General features: G+C 44.3%; 1 protein-coding gene across 7 annotated transcripts in view; it reads left to right on the top strand.

The window, feature by feature from the left end:
* smarcc2 (SWI/SNF related BAF chromatin remodeling complex subunit C2) overlaps positions 1-17,161 on the top strand; it is a 124,772-nt gene that overhangs the window by 83,534 nt on the left and 24,077 nt on the right. For all 7 annotated transcript variants that reach the window (XM_078431602.1, XM_078431603.1, XM_078431600.1 and 4 more), the window contains exons 17-20: positions 8,515-8,668; positions 9,471-9,584; positions 10,665-10,727; positions 15,162-15,420. In XM_078431602.1, the coding sequence (XP_078287728.1) occupies positions 8,515-8,668; positions 9,471-9,584; positions 10,665-10,727; positions 15,162-15,420 (590 nt within the window). The remainder of the gene's footprint in view (positions 1-8,514; positions 8,669-9,470; positions 9,585-10,664; positions 10,728-15,161; positions 15,421-17,161) is intronic.

Raw genomic sequence — 17,161 nt, forward strand, 5'->3', positions numbered from 1 at the left:
AGCGCCAGAGACCTGGGTTTGATCCCGACTGTGGGTGCTGTCTGTGCGGAGTTTGTATGTTCTCCCTGTGACCACGTGGGTTGTCTCCGAGTGCTCCTGTTTTCTCTCACATTCAGTGCTGACGAGGAGGATTTCCTGGAATGTATACGGGATGGGTTTTTAAACCAATACGTAGAGGAACCGACTAGAGGACAGGCCATCCTTGACTGGGTATTGTGTAATGAGGAAGGATTGGTTAGCGATCTTGTTATGCAAGGCCCCTTGGGCAACAGTGACCATAATATGGTGAAAATCTGCATTAGGATGGAGAGTGACAAGGTTAATTTAGAGACTAGGGTCCTGAACTTGGAATAAAGGAGACTTTGAAGGTAGGAGACGGGAATTGGCTAGGATAGACTGGCAAATGATAGAAACATAGAAAATACGTGCAGGAGAAGGCCATTTGGTCCTTTGAACCAGCACCGCCATTCATTGTGATCATGGCTGATCATCCCCAATCAGTAACCTGTGCCTGCCTTCTCCCCATATCCCTTGATTCTGCTAGCACCTAGAGCTCTATCTAAATCTCTTTTAAATCCATCCAGTGATTTGGCCTCCACTGCCCTCTGTGGCAGAGAATTCCACAAATTCACAACTCTCTGGGTGAAAAAGTTTCTTCTCACCTCAGTTTTAAATGGCCTCCCCTTTATTCTTAGACTGTGGCCCCTGGTTCTGGACCTCCCCTAACTTAAACGGGGAATTATTATATACTTAAAGGGTTGACAGTGGAGATGCAAAGGCGAATATTTAAAGACCAAAAATTGTTCATCCCTGTCTGGCGAAAAAATAAAACTGAGAAGGCGGCTCAACGATGGCTGACGAGGGAAGTCAAGGATAGTGTTAAAGCCAAGGAAGAGGCATATAAACTGGCCAGAAGAAGTGGCAAACCAGAGGACTGGGAGAAATTTTGAATTCAGCAGAGGAGGACAAAGGGGTTAATTAAGAGGGGGGTAAAAGAGCATGAAAGAAAGCTTGCGGGAAATATAAAAACTGACTAAATGTTTCTGTTGGTATGTAAAAAGGAAATGATTAGTGAAGACGAATGTAGGTCCCTTACAATCAGAGACAGGTGAATTTATAATGGGAAACAAGGAAATAGCAGAACGGTTAAACGAGTACTTTGTGACTTCTTTGGTGAAGACAGAGCCAATCTTCCGTAAAGACGAGGGGACCGAGGATCTAGTGGGAGGGAGGAACAGAAGGGAATCCACATTAGTCAAAAAATGGTAGGTATCACAAAATGCTGGAGTAACTCAGCAGGTCAGGCAGCATCTAGGAGGCAGGGAATGGGTGATGTTTCGGGTCGAGACCCTTCTTCAGACTGATGTCAGGGGGGCGGGACAAAGGAAGGATATAGGTGGAGACAGGAAGACAGTGGGAGAACTGGGAAGGGGGAGGGGAAGAGAAGGACAGAGGAACGATCTAAAGTTAGAGAAGTCAATGTTCATACCACTGGGCTGTAAGCTGCCCAAGTAAAATATGAGGTGCTGTTCCTCCAATTTCCAGTGGGCCTCACTATGGCACTGGAGGAGGCCCATGACAGAAAGATCAGACTGGGAGGGGGAGTTGAAGTGCTCAGCCACCGGGAGATCAGGTTGGTTAAGGCGGACTGAGCGAAGGTGTTGAGCGAAACGATCGCCGAGCCTGCTTTTTCAGTCAAAGAGTTGTGAATCTGGAATTCTCTGCCTCAAGGAAGTGGAGGCCAATTCTCTGAATGCATTCAAGAGAGAGCTAGATAGAGCTCTTAAGGATAGCAGAGTCAGGGGGTATGGGGAGAAGGCAGGAACGGGGACTGATTGAGAATGATCAGCCATGATCACATTGAATGGCGGTGCTGGCTCGAAGGGCCGAATGGCCTCCTCCTGCACCTATTGTCTAATGTCTATTGTTTGGTCTCGCTGATGTAGAGAAGTTGACATCTAGAGCAGCGGATACAATAGATGAGGTTAGAGGTGGTGCAGGTGAACCTCTGTCTCACCTGGAAAGACTGTTTGGGTCCTTGGATGGAGTCGAGGGGGGAGGTAAAAGGACAGGTGTTGCATCTCCTGTGGTTGCAGGGGAAAGTGCCCGGGGAGGGGGTGGTTTGGGTAAGAAGGGACAAATGGACCAGGGAGTTACGGAGGGAACGGTTTCTGCGGAACGCAGAAAGGGGAGGAGATGTGGCCAGTAGTGGGGTCCCGTTGTAGCTGACGGAAATGTTGGACGATGATTTGTTGGATCCGCTGGCTGATGGGGTGGAAGATGAGGACAAGGGGGATTGTGTCCTTGTTACGAAATAGCCTTGCATCAGTAGTGGGGAAGATGCTGGAGTTGATTATTAAAGATGTTAGAGCAGCGTATTTCGAAAGCAGTGATGGGATCGGTCAAAGTCAGCATGGATTGATGAAGGGGAAATCATGCTTGACTCATCTTTGAAAATGTTTTGAGGATGTCACAAGTAGAATGGATATGGGAGAGCCAGTGGATGTGGCGTATTTGGACTTTAAAAAAAGCCTTTGACAAGGTCCCACACAAGAGAGTAGTGTGCAAAATTAGAGCACATGGTATTGGGGGTAGGGTATTGATATGGATAGAGAACTGGTTGGCAGACAGGAAACAAAAAGTAGGAATTTACAATCCTTTTCAGAATGGCAGGCAGTGACTAGTGGGGTGCCACAAGGCTCGGTGCTGGGACCCCAGTTGTTTACAATATAAACGATTTAGACAAGGGAATTAAATGTAACATCTCTAAATTTGCGGATGACACAAAGCTGGGTGGAATTTTGAGCTGCGAGGAGGATGCTATGAGGCTGCAGGGTGACTTGGATAGGTTGGGTGAGTGGGCAGATGAATGGCAGATGCAGTATAATGTGGATAAATGTGAGGTTATCCGCTTTGGTGGCAAGAACAGGAAAGGCAAATTATTATCTGAATGATGTCAGATTAGGGGAAGGAGAGGTGCAACGAGACCTGGATGTGCTTGCACATTAGTCACTAAAAGAAAGCATGCAGGTACATCAGGCAGTGAAGAAAGCCTTCATGCTGGCCGTGAAGAGAAAAAGATTAGTTAAGACAAATGTAGGTCCCTTGCAGTCGGAAACAGGTGAATTGATCATAGGGAACAAGGAGATGGCAGACCAATTGAACAAATACTTTGGTTCTGTCTTCACTAAGGAAGACATAAACCGTCTGCCGGAAATAGCGGGGGACCGGGGGTCTAATGAGATGGAGGAACTGAGGGAAATTCAGGTTAGTCGGGAAGTGGTGTTAGGTAAATTAAATGGATTAAAGGCAGATAAATCCCCAGGGCCAGATAGGCTGCATCCCAGAGTGCTTAAGGAAGTAGCCTCAGAAATAGTGGATGCATTAGTGATAATGTTTCAAAACTCCTTAGATTCTGGAGTAGTTCCTGAGGACTGGAGGGTAGCTAATGTAACCCCACTTTTTAAAAAGGGAGGGAGAGAGAAAACGGGGAATTATAGACCAGTTAGCCTAACATCGGTAGTGGGGAAAATGCTAGAGTCAGTTATTAAAGATGTGATAGCATCACATTTGGAAAGTGGTGAAATCATCGGACAAAGTCAGCATGGATTTACAAAAGGCAAATCATGTCTGACGAATCTTATAGAATTTTTCGAGGATGTAACTAGTAGAGTGGATAAGGGAGAACCAGTCGATGTGTTATATCTGGACTTTCAGAAGGCCTTCGACAAGGTCCCACATAGGAGATTGGTGTACAAACTTAAAGCACACGGTATTGAGGGTTCAGTGTTGAGGTGGATAGAAAATTGGTTGGCGGACAGGAAGCAAAGAGTAGGAATAAACGGGTCCTTTTCGGAATGGCAGGCAGTGATTAGTGGGGTACCGCAAGGCTCAGTGCTGGGACCCCAGTTATTTACAGTGTATACTAATGATTTGGACGAGGGAATTGAATGCAACATCTCTAAGTTTGCGGATGACACGAAGCTGGGTGGCAGTGTTAGCTGCGAGGAGGATGCTAGGAGGCTGCAGAGTGACTTGGATAGATTAGGCGAGTGGGAAAATGCATGGCAGATGCAATATAATGTGGATAAATGTGAGGTTATCCACTTTGGCGGCAAGAACAGGAAAGCAGAGTATTACCTGAATGGTGACCGATTGGGAGAAGGGGAGATGCAACGTGACCTGGGTGTCTTGGTGCACCAGTCATTGAAAGCAAGCGTGCAGGTGCAGCAGGCAGTGAAGAAAGCGAATGGTATGTTGGCATTCATAGCAAGAGGATTTGAGTTTAGGAGCAGGGAGGTTCTACTGCAGTTGTACAGGGCCTTGGTGAGACCGCACCTGGAGTATTGTGTGCAGTTTTGGGCTCCTAATCTGAGGAAAGACGTTCTTGCCTTAGAGGGAGTAGAGAAGGTTCACTAGATTGATCCCTGGGATGGCGGGACTTTCATATGAAGAAAGACTGGATAGACTAGGCTTGTACTCGCTGGAATTTAGAAGACTGAGGGGGGATCTTATAGAAACATATAAAATTCTTAAGGGGTTGGAGAGGCTAGATGCGGGAAGATTGTTCCCGATGTTGGGGGAGTCCAGAACCAGGGGTCACAGCTTAAGGATAAGGGGGAAGTCTTTTAGGACCGAGATGAGAAAACATTTCTTCACACAGAGAGTGGTGAGTCTGTGGAATTCTCTGCCACAGAAGGTAGTTGAGGCCAGTTCATTGGCTATATTTAAGAGGGAGTTAGATTTGGCCCTTTTTGCTAAAGGGATCAGGGGGTATGGAGAGAAGGCAGGTACAGGTTACTGAGCTGGATGATCAGCCATGATCATATTGAATGGCGGTGCAGGCTCGAAGGGCCGAATGGCCTACTACTGCACCTATTTTCTATGTTTCTATGTTTCATTGCGAGAGGATTTGAGTTTCGGAGCAAGGAGGTCCTACTGCAGTTGTACCTGGTGAGACTGTACCTGGAGTATTGTGTGCAATTTTGGTCTCCTAATTTGAGGAAGGACATTCTTGCTATTGAGGGAGTGCAGCGTAGGTTCACCAGGTTAATTCCCGGGATGGTGGGACTGATGTACGATGAAAGAATGGGTTGATTGGGCTTTTATTCGCTAGAATTTAGAAGGATGATTGGGGATCTTATAGAAACATTTTAAATTCTGAGAGGATTGGACAGGATAGATGCAGGAAAAATGTTCCCGATGTTGGGGGAGTCCAGAACTAGGGGTCATAGTTTAAGAATAAGTGTAGGAAAATAACTGCAGATGCTGGTACAAATCGAAGGTATCTTCCCATCCCTTTCTGCTTTCCGCAGATACCGTTCCCTCCGTAACTCCATGGTCCACTCGTCCCTTCGCTCAGTCCGCCTTAATAATAATAATAATAATGCATTACATTTGTATAGCGCTTTTCTAAACACTCAAAGACGCTTTACAGGGTTTACTAAAACTTAGGGGGGGGGAAATAAATAAATAAATAAATAAATGAACAGAAAAGGAAAAATACGGTAAGGTGACGGTCAGTGGTTGAAGGCAGTGCTGAACAGGTGAGACTTCAGTGATGTTTTGAATGTGGTGAGTGAGGAGGAGTCTCTGATGGTCTGAGGTAGTGAGTTCCAGAGGGTGGGAGCAGCGATGGAGAAAAAAAACCCTGCCCCCCCAGGATCAGCCTTAACCAACCTGATCTCCCGGTGGCTGAGCACTTCAACTCCCCCTCCCACTCCCAGTTTGACCTTTCTGTCAAGGGGCTCCTCCAGTGACATAGTGAGGCCCACCGCAAATTGGAGGAACAGCACCTCATATTTTACTTGGGCAGCTTACAGCCCAGCGGTATGAACATTGAGTTCTCTAACTTTAGATAGTTCCTCTGTCCCTCTCTTCCCCTCCCCCTTCCCAGTTCTCCCACTGTCTTCCTGTCTCCACTTATATCCTTTCTTTGTCCAGCCCCCTCCCCCGACATCAGTCTCGACCCAAAACGTCACCCATTCCTTCTCTCCAGAGATGCTGCCTGACCCGCTGAGTTACTCCAGCATTTTGTGATACCTTCGTTTAAGAATAAGTGGTAGGCCATTTAGGAGTGAGATGAGGAAAAACGTTTTCACCCAGAGTGTTGTGAATCTGTGGAATTCTCTGCCACAGAAGGCAGTGGAGGCCAATTAACTGGATGTTTTCAAGAGAGAGTTATATTTAGCTCTTGGGGCAAAGGGAATCACGGGATATGGGGAAAAAGCCGGAACGGGGTACTGATTTTGGATGATCGGCCATGATCATATTGAATGGCTGGGTCGAAGGGCCGAATGGCCTACTCCTGCACTTATTTTCTATGTTTCTATTCCATAAACGTGCAAATTTGTAGGTTAATTGGCTTCTGCAAATTGAAGGGTCTGTTTTCACGCTGTATCTCCAAACTAAATTAAACTAAACTGTCAAGACCATTCAGGATCTAATTGAAATCTATTTTATAACTAATTACAACAATACTTAATTATTATTTTGCATATTAATAATGGAAGTAAATGTGTTTTGATTACATTCTTCTTGTAGTTTTTTTTTTTTTAATTATAAGGTTCCGAAAACATGCTGGCACAGGCCACAGGTCCGCTGCCACACTTGCCATTTATGGCCATGCTCGCTTGAATGTATTCCAGCTAAATCTGGAAGGGAAATCTTCCTTGGGTGGACAATCTTGGAGGAAAATAAATGGGCCTTGGAGAGACAGATCGAAGCTGCACCAAACTGTGTCGAACTGAAGTACACAAGCACTGGGTTTCATTGTGTGCTGAGGTTTTACCTGTCCCTGGTGTTGCAAAGGAGCAGTCTAGCCTTGTTGCCTCGTACTGTTCCATTCAGTTGGACATTGCTGCGCTACCTGGCCTTCATGGAAAAGTTCTTCCAAGAAATTACCTTTGACCACAAGTCAGAGGTGTCCTACAGATCATGTGGGAGAAGGACACGATGGATCCTGTGAGATAGTTCCTCAAGCAGGCGATCACAACCATTTGCCTCATCACCAGAGTTCACCAACAAGCACCAAGATCTTGCTTGGCTGGTAGTGAACGGGGTCCTCTCCATCAAATCCTTCCTGCACAATCAGAGTTTCACTCCCAGTGCACGCTGCCCTCAGGACAGCGCTATGAGGTCGAGACGATCGCCCACCTCATTGTGGACTGTGAATTTGCAGTGAAGGTCTAGAAAACGTTGCATGGGTCTTGTCAAGATTCATCCCGTGCAGCTACATAACAGAGAACTCTGGTCTGTGGGCTGTGTTTGGGGACGCATACCAAAACAAACATTGAAAGCTGCTGGAAGGTCATCAACTCTGTGAAAGACGTATTTTAGTCTGTCTGAAACCTGTTGGTCTTTCAGTACAATGAGATGTCCATAAGGGAATGCTGTGCAGCCTGGCATGTTCTGGACTGCAGGAGTACATGTTCAGGGATATACGGAGGCTTAGTGCAGCCAGCGCAGAGGCTTTGTGAGCGAGAACTGCAGGTTAGTGTTCTGCTGCCACTCGACACTGAGGGATTGGGTCCTTTGTAAAAGCCTTCAAAACAATTGACTGCGTACCTTGCAAAGAGACCACAAGAGTGACTATGGTGCTTGTACTTTGAATGTGCTAGCCCCTTTTTAATCAAGCTAACAGCCAGTACCTCTGGCAAATGGACTCTCATCAGCCAACTGCGTATACGGTGACAGTGTTTTTATGTGCACTCATCCGTACTGATTGCATGAAATGCACTTGCTGGAGAGGCCTGTGTAAACAAGCAGAGTGACACAGGTGTCGGGCCCCAATCATAGAGCCATGGAGCTGCACCGCATGGAAACAGACTCTTTGGCCCACCTTGTACTTGCTGACCAAGTTGACATATCAGGCGAGTCCCATTTTGCCTGCATTTATCCCATGTCTTGAGGTAATGGGAGATCTGCTCCATCAAATCCAACCTCCAATGTTTCTTGGAAAGGAAGAAGACATCAAGTTTTTTTTGTGCCAGACTATTCAATGGCTTGTAGGAAGCACCAGCTGGTGGCTGGGATGTGCAATTACAGACTGATAAATGGAGATGCTTTTTTCTGTTCTTGGCATCTATAATTTGTAAAGTTTACACAAAAGTGTGACCGCAGCACAAAGAAGTAACATTCTATAGATATTTGTGTGCATAAGTATGTTTTAATAAGTATAAATCTGCAAAAGAAATGGGTGCATATAATATTAAGCAGTACTTTCCCTGTTGAGACCTGAAATTCTTCCCTTCCTTATCAAGCTTTCTCTATCCTATTTCTCCAAATTACCCGGCACTGTGGCACAGGAGATCTACTTTCTTATACCTTTTATCTTTGCAGTAACTGTTTTCCAGACTTGGTTGTTTGTCAACTTCGTGCCAGCTGTTTCCTCCTTCATGACAGTTGCTTTAAACTTTGATGAATTATACCCATGTTAATAAGTGCACAAAGACAAAAGACAAAGACTAAATCAATAAATCCAGGTTTATTTTAATATTTCTTGGTTTTCTGCAGGGTACATGCTTTTCTTGAGCAATGGGGACTTATTAATTACCAGGTGGATGCAGAGAGTCGACCAACACCTATGGGTCCTCCCCCAACATCACATTTCCATGTACTGGCAGATACACCTTCTGGACTGGTGCCTCTTCAGCCCAAAGCTCCACAGGTCAGTCTTTCTCAGTAGAAAAGTCTCCATGACATATCAAATGAAGGACTAAATAGTATATATTTTTATTGCAAGTTATAGGAGTAGAATTAGGCCATTTGGCCCATCGAGTGTACTCTGCCATTCAATTATGGCTGATCTCTGCCTCCAAATACCATTTTCCTGCCTTCTTCCCATAACCCTTGACACCCATTCTAATCAAGAATTTGTCTATCTCTGCCTTAAAAAGATCTACTGACTTAGCCTCCACGCCCTTTGTGACAATGAGTTCTGCAGATTAACTACCCTCTGACTAAAGAAGTTCCTCCTCACCTCCTTTCTAAAAGAATACCCTTTAATTCTGAGGCTATGACCTCTAGTCCTATACTCTCCCACCAGTGGAAACATCCTTTCCACATCCACTCTATCTATGCCTTTCATTATCCTGTAAGTTTCAATGAGGTCCTCCCTCAACCTTCTAAACTCCAGCGAGTACAGGCCCAGTGACAACAAACGCTCATCATATGCTAACCCACTCATTCCTGGAATCATTTTTGTAAACCTCCTCTGGACCCTCTCCAGAGCCAGCACATCCTTCCTCGGATATGGGGCCCAAATTTGCTCTCAGTACTCCAAATACGGCCTGACCAGCACCTTGTAGAGATTAATGTCTAAATAAAGCTGGTTACCTTTGGACTCCTCTGGTAGCATTCTGAAAGGGTTTGGAATTGGATCAAAATGTATTCTTGTTATAAACATTTTAACGCAAGTGAGAGGAATGAAAGACTTTGAAATTTGCACTAATATATAATTTTTTCGGCAGACATCTGCATCCCAGCAAATGCTTAATTTCCCTGATAAGAACAAAGAGAAGGCTCCAGATATGCAGAACTTTGGACTACGTACAGATATGTATGCAAAGAAAAATATTCCTAAGGTAAGCCATTGTTTCAAGCCGATCCAAGTCTCAGATTGATGTCAAATGATGGTTTGTGACTTAATCAGCTTGATAGACTAGAGGGAAGGAAAGAGGAAATAATGACCGTAAATAAGCTCATGTGAAGCTAATTATTTCTTCTCAGAAATGAGTTGAATTGATTAGATTTCATTTCATGGAAGGACCTTTACATGGGGTGTTCACGAAAGAGTATTTTCTTTTTTTTCAAAAATGAATGTTTGGTAAATAGCTGATGGGTGTGTTTTTGTGCTGCCTTCTACTGTACAATCCATAGAATTGTTTGTAGCTATTTTGTCTGCAGTGTCTGCCTTTTGGAAGAGAAGCAAAAGATTTCCTCAAGTTTGACCCAACATTTCTCTTTCGACAACACTGCCATAAACAAATCACATAGTCACTATTACCAAATCAGGTAGCATCTGCAGAGAGAGAAGCGGAGTTGCTATTTTGAGACTGATGACCTTTAATCAGAACTAGGGACAGATGGCAGGTAGGGGCGCTGGATAAAGAGTTTTAAGTTGCAGATAGTGGGTGGAGGAAGTGAATATGGAGACCAAAAGAAATTGAATGACGCAGTCAAGAGGCTAGAGGATAACAAAAGGTATGAGTAGAAGTGTAAATGGATGAATGAAACCTGAAATTACTAGAACAGAATAAAACTGAATAATGGAGCAGCTGATTGTCTGAAATAGTAAATGTAGTGAGCGAGCAATGTACCTAGTTGGAAGCTGAAGTTCTCCAAACTTGTGTAATCGGCACTTTGTTGCATCTTGCTTTTGTACAAAGTAACTCATTGTTTTATGGTGGCTTGGATGTGATTACTCATAAAAATGGAAGGTTACAATTACATTTGTTTATGAGTTAGATAGAGCTCTTGGAATCAAGGGGTATGGGGAGAAGGCAGGCACTGGGTATTGATTGGGGACGATCAGCCATGATCACAATGAATGGTGGTGCTGGCTCGAAGGGCCGAATGGCCTCCTCCTGCACCTATTGTCTATGTTTCTTATCATTCCCACCATGCAGGGCTGGCTTTCAGTTCACTTGTTTTTTCTTCTCCAGAGTAAAGCAGCTGCAAGCGCTACCCGAGAGTGGACTGAGCAGGAGACACTTTTACTGCTTGAGGTAAGCAGGTGGCAGTCAATACGAGCCAACCTAAAAACAGCACAAGTTCTGAAGAAGGCTTCCGACCCGAAACGTCACTTATCCTTGCTCTCCAGAAATGCTGCTGCAGATCTCCAGAGATGCAGAAATTGCTATATGGACTGAGCAGTTCATTCAGTCCATAAAGCAATTCTGCATTAGGACGGCATTTTCTACCCTCAACTTCCTTTCTGTTTATCTATTTCTGACCGACCACATTAATAGTGACACTGCCCTCCCATTCCTGCTCAGTGCAACGTCAAAAGAACAACTTCCATCTTGTCGCCAATGATGCAATGACAATAATATTGATGATTAATCACAGCACTCATTCCCTCAATCCCAAAGGTACTAACTCAGAATTTCTCAATTCTATTTAGAAATGTAAAACATTTTTAACTGGAATGTAACAAGCCCAGGCAAGGATTGTGTGCAGGAAAAAAACTGCAGATGCTGGTTTAAATCGAAGGTAGACACAAAATGCTGGAGTAACTCAGCGGGTCAGGCAGCATCTCTGGAGAGAAGGAATGGGTTATGTTCAATTCTTAGGCTTGGTGCTTTTTCTGGCACCTTTACCTGCTGTTTGTTTGGATCCAATACTATCCCTAATTTCCTCTTCAAGTTATGATTGAACCAGCTCTCCTGGCTTAACTTTGTAACAGACAGGAATGAATAATTGTTGTAATTTTGGAATACCATCTTTAAAGGATAGAACAAATTAGACAAAGAGGAACCAGCTGATGTAGAGTAATTAAAGTTCCATAAAATATTTGATAAGATGCCACAAAAAAGGTTACTGCACAAGATAAGAGTGGGGTTGGGACAATATATTGGCATAAAGAGGGGTCTTGGTTAACAGACAACATTCATGTTTGGATTGACAGTCAGTAACTAATGGGGTACCACATCAGTCAACGGGAGTCTCGACTGTTTACAATTTATATTAATGACTTGAATGAAGCTACCTAGCTTATTGTAACCAAATTTGCCAGGTGAATTAGCAAGCTGAAAGGAAGATCAAAGAGCCTGGAAAAGTATATAGATAGGTTAATTTTGGTGGACAATAAAATGGCAAATGCAATGTATTGTGGGCTGGAAATGAGGTTATCCATTGAGGAAGGAAGAACAAAGAAGCAAATGATTTTTTAAATGGAGTAAGATTACAAAATATTGCACTGAAAATGGGTTACTGAGTTCTATGTTTACATATCCATTGTGCTGCTGCAAGTAAGAATTTAATTCTGTTTTGGGACATTAAAACACTCGTGACTTGATGGTCCTTGTGCGAGAAAAAAAAACGAAGTTATTCTGGCACAGAGTGGGGCTCCTAGAGAATCGGCAGTGGTGAGCAGATGTTGTATCTCAGCATGTGACCCCTCTCATTTTTAGTTTAGTTTAGAGATACAGCGCAGAAACATGCTCTTCTGCCCACCCGAGTCCACGCCGACAAACAATCCCTGCACACTAACACTATCCCACACACACTAGGGACAATTAACAATTTTTCCAAAGCCATTTAGCCTACAAGCCTGTATGTCTTTGGAGTGTGGGAGGAAACCGGAGCACCCGGAGAAAACCCACGTAGGTCATGGGGAGAATGCACAAACACCGTATGGACAGCATCCCAAAGTTAGGATGGAACTCGGGTGTCTGGCGCTGTAAGGCAGCAACTCTACCGCTGCACCACCATGCCGTCCTGTCTGACTCTTGTGGAAATTCTTCCCTCAGTGGCGATGATAGAAATTGTAAGGAAAAAAAGGAAGCAAGCAATAAGGATTACAAGATAGTAGGCAACTTTGCATTGCCAGCATAATATGATTTCTGTGGCATTCATCTGATTTGTTCACAGTCATGCATTCTATGGCAGAGTACAGTATAATTTTTAAGGAGACAACATCATTCGATATATGGTCCCAATCAAGGCTTTGCTGGAGCACATGGAAGTGAAGCTTGGCAAAGATATATAGTAATGGCAACAGCAGGATTTTATTTGCCCAAAACGAGAATGCATTAAAACATTGCCAGTCACTTAAAAAGCATATCAAACAATACATACCATCCGATTTATTCACAAAATGCTGGAGTAACTCAGCAGGTCAGGCAGCATCTCGGGAGAGAAGGAATGGGTGACGTTTCGGGTCGAGACCCTTTCCTTCTCTCCCGAGATGCTGCCTGACCTGCTGAGTTACTCCAGCATTTTGTGAATAAATCGATTTGTACCAGCATCTGCAGTTATTTTCTAATACATACCATCCGCTGAGTTACTCCAGTATTTTGTGTCTATCTTTGGAAATTTAGGACATTTGCCTCTAATGTTCCAAGCCTTTGTGCTTTTTCCATTTAACATTTTGAGTCTACTTTGTATTCTCCAAATATTTAAATGTGACATTGTTGGCCCCAAGAATTTGAACGTATGTCCATGCATGTACAAGACTATATTAAGATAGGCCAATTCATAAGTGATAGGAGCAGAAGTAGGCCATTCAACCCATTAAGTCTACTCTGCCATTCAATCACGGCTGATCTATCTCTCCCTTCTAACCCCATTCTCCTGCCTTCTCCCCATAACCCCTGACACCGTAATCATAATAATGATACCTTATTCGCCAAGTATGTTTTGCAACATACGAGGAATTGCTATTGAGGGCGTGCAGCGTAGGTTCACTAGGTTAATTCCCGGAATGGCGGGACTGTCGTATGTTGAAAGGCTGGAGCAATTAGGCTTGTATACACTGGAATTTAGAAGGATGAGGGGGGATCTTATTGAAACATATAAGATAATTAGGGGATTGGACACATTAGAGGCAGGAAACATGTTCCCAATGTTGCGGGAGTCCAGAACAAGGGGCCACAGTTTAAGAATAAGGGGTAGGCCATTTAGAACGGAGATGAGGAAGAACTTTTTCAGTCAGAGAGTTGTGAAGGTGTGGAATTCTCTGCCTCAGAAGGCAGTGGAGGCCAGTTCGTTGGATGCCTTCAAGAGAGAGCTGGATAGAGCTCTTAACGATAGCGGAGTGAGGGGGTATGGGGAGAAGGCAGGAACGGGGTACTGATTGAGAGTGATCAGCCATGATCGCATTGAATGGCGGTGCTGGCTCGAAGGGCTGAATGGCCTACTCCTGCACCTATTGTCTATTGTCTATTGAATTTGATTTGTCATACAGTCATACCAATAAAAAGCAACAAAACACACAAAATACACTTTAACATAAACATCCACCACAGTGACTCCTCCACAATTCTCACTGTGATGGAAGGCCAAAAGAAGTTCAATCTTCTTCCCTTCTTTGTTCTCCTGCGGTCGGTTGCCTCGAGCGTTCCGTTGACGGGACGATCTTGGCTCCCCTAGCCTGCTGTCGGGCCCTCCGCGTCGGGGCGATCAAGCTCCTGCATCGGGGGGATCTCAGCCGAGCGATCGGACCGCGGGTCGGGCTAGTCGAACCACCTGACATCGGTCTCTACCCGAGACTGCGAGCACCTCGATGGTGAAATCCACAGGCCACAGTTGGACCGTCGATCCCAGGCAAGGGATGGGGCTCAAAGTCAGTCTCGAGTAAGGCTGCCAGCTCCATGATGTTAGGCCGCACAGCGACCGGAGATACGATCCGGGAAAAAAAACTGCATCTCCGGCAAGGTAAGAGATTGAAAAAAAGTTTCTCCCGGCCCCCCACCCCCCACATAAAACAAACCAGAGAACATTAACACATACTTTTTAAAACACACTAAAAATAACAAAAAGGAAGGAAAAAAACAGACTGTTGGCGAAGCTGCCATTGCTGATGGCGCCACCCAGTGTAATAATGAAGAATCTATCTATCTCTGCCTTTAAAAATATCCATTGGTATTCACATACCTGAAAAATTCAGGTTCCAACTAGCAATATAAAAGTAGTCACAAAATGCTGGAGTAACTCAGTGGGAATGGCAGCATCTCTGGATAGACGGAATGGGCGACGTTTCGGGTCCCTCCTTCGGACTTCAGACGTCCCAAAATACAAAAACCTTACATTTCTTTGTATTAAATTCTATCAACCATTCCTCAGCCCACCTGGCCAATCGATCAGGATCCTGCTGCAATCTTTCACAACCATCTTCACTATCTGCAAAAACACCAACTTTTGTATCATCAGCAAATTTGCTAATCTTGCCCTGTATGTTCTCATCCAAATCATTGATGTAGATGACAAACAGTAACGGGGCCAGCACCGAACTCTGAGGCACACCACTAGTCACAGGCATCCAGTCCGAGAAGCAACCTTCCACCATCACCCTCTGCTTCCTTCCATGGAGCCAATTTGCTATCCATTCAGCTATCTCTCCTTGGATCCCATGAGATAAGAGTTGAACTGTTGAAATACTTTGACCTTTTATACTTGTGACTGGTTCATTCTGTTTCCATTCCCCCCTCCCCCCACAGGCACTAGAGATGTACAAGGATGATTGGAACAAAGTCTCAGAACATGTAGGCAGTCGCACACAGGATGAATGCATCTTGCATTTTTTGCGTTTACCCATAGAAGATCCCTACCTTGAAGACTCAGAGGCTTCACTAGGTCCATTGGCTTTTCAGCCAATTCCATTCAGCCAGTCTGGTAATCCTGTCATGAGCACTGTGGCATTCCTGGCATCAGTTGTTGATCCTCGTGTAGCATCAGCAGCTGCAAAATCTGCATTAGGTAAGGTGATTTCAATGCCACATAGTTTTTGAAAATTCAGTTGGGCCATATTGGCTAAACTATCCACAGGAAGCTCATAGATATTATGGATGGGGCTGAACTGATCGATGTATATACTCTATACAGAGGAGTTATGAATATGGAGACGACCAAACTGTTCTGAATATACCCCACAATTGCATACAAGACAATTACAGGTATTATAAATGCTGTATTAATCGTAATATATATTGGAGAGTTATGGTTATTATGCATCGGGATGCTGGCACTGAAATGTATTTAGTAATGTTCTAGGTATTCTAAACAGATGTGCAGATTGGAGAACATACAAGAGGATTTTAGGTATTTCAGGTTGGGATGTATTGAGAAGATTACATACTGGAGCTGTTTATAGCTGTTAATAGAACAATATCTAAGTAGAATTATACTTGTCACTGGGGAATGGTATCAGTGATGTGTGTTCTCATATTTTCTGCCACTGATTGGTCTGGCATAGTATCACAAGGTGATTGATCTGGGCTTCAGGCACACTGAAGAACTTTTGGGTGGGGGGTGGGGAATCTCTAGTTGGTCCTGGCCTTTAATAGCCAGGAGTTTGGAATTTGTGTTGGTGCTTCTAAGGAGGAAGAAACTAGTGTCTTGCACATTTCCTTCAAGGAGATGTGATTTCAAACCTATCGTTGTCGACGACTCTCATTTATTTAGGAATATGAATACTTTATTGTCACATGTGACTAGGCACAGTGAGATTCTTTGCTTGCATACACAGTGTATACAAATTACGCAACCACTTCAAATTTCAGGGAATAGTTGGGGATGAACAGTAAATGCTGGTCTCACTAACAACATTAACATCCCAGAATGAAAAGAAGCACAAATGTGAGGAAAAATAACCAAGAGGGAGATATGTAAATTGGTATGACTGGAAAATAAAATGTCACCTAAGAGAAGATTCCCAAGTGGTAATAAGGGAAAGCAAATGAATGGGCAAGAATTTGAAGTGGTCACCTAATTTTCTCATTCATTCATCGGATTAGGAGGTCATTGAGAGGATCGGTATCTTATTCCAATCCTTAACTTTGATTTAGTTTAGTTTAGAGATACAGGCCCTTCTGACCACCGAGTCCACGCCGGCCAGCGATCCCCGCACACTAACAGTGTTTTACACACACACTAGGGACAATTTACAATTAAATCAAACCAAGTAACCTACAAACCTGTACGTCTTTGGAGTGTGGGAGGAAACCGGAGATCCCAGAGAAAAGCCATGCAGGTCACGGGGAGAACGTACAAACTTCCTTCAGACAGCACCCGTGGTCAGGATCGAACCCGGGTCCCTGGCACTGTGAGGCATCAACTCTACCGCTGCGCCACCGTACTGTCCAAAGTAGGTGGTGCTTAGCAATCTACTGGACTCACTGTGGTACTTGTCATAGAGTCATAGAGTGATGCAGTGTGGAAACAGGCCCTTCGGCCCAACCTGCCCACACAGGCCAACATGTCCCAACTACACTTGTCTCACCTGCCTGCATTTCGTCCATGTCCCTCCAAACCTGTCCTATCCATGTACCTGTCTAATTGTTTCTTAAATGTCGGGATAGTCCCAGCCTCAACTATCTGCTCTGGCAGCTTGTTCCATACACTCACCACCCTTTGTGTGAAAAGGTTACCCCTCAGATTCCTATTAAATCTTTTCCCCTTCACCCTGAACCTATGTCCTTTGGTCCTCGATTCACCTACT

The sequence above is a fragment of the Rhinoraja longicauda genome, chromosome 42 (genome assembly GCF_053455715.1).
Source record: "Rhinoraja longicauda isolate Sanriku21f chromosome 42, sRhiLon1.1, whole genome shotgun sequence".
NCBI classification, from domain to species: Eukaryota; Metazoa; Chordata; class Chondrichthyes; order Rajiformes; family Arhynchobatidae; genus Rhinoraja; species Rhinoraja longicauda.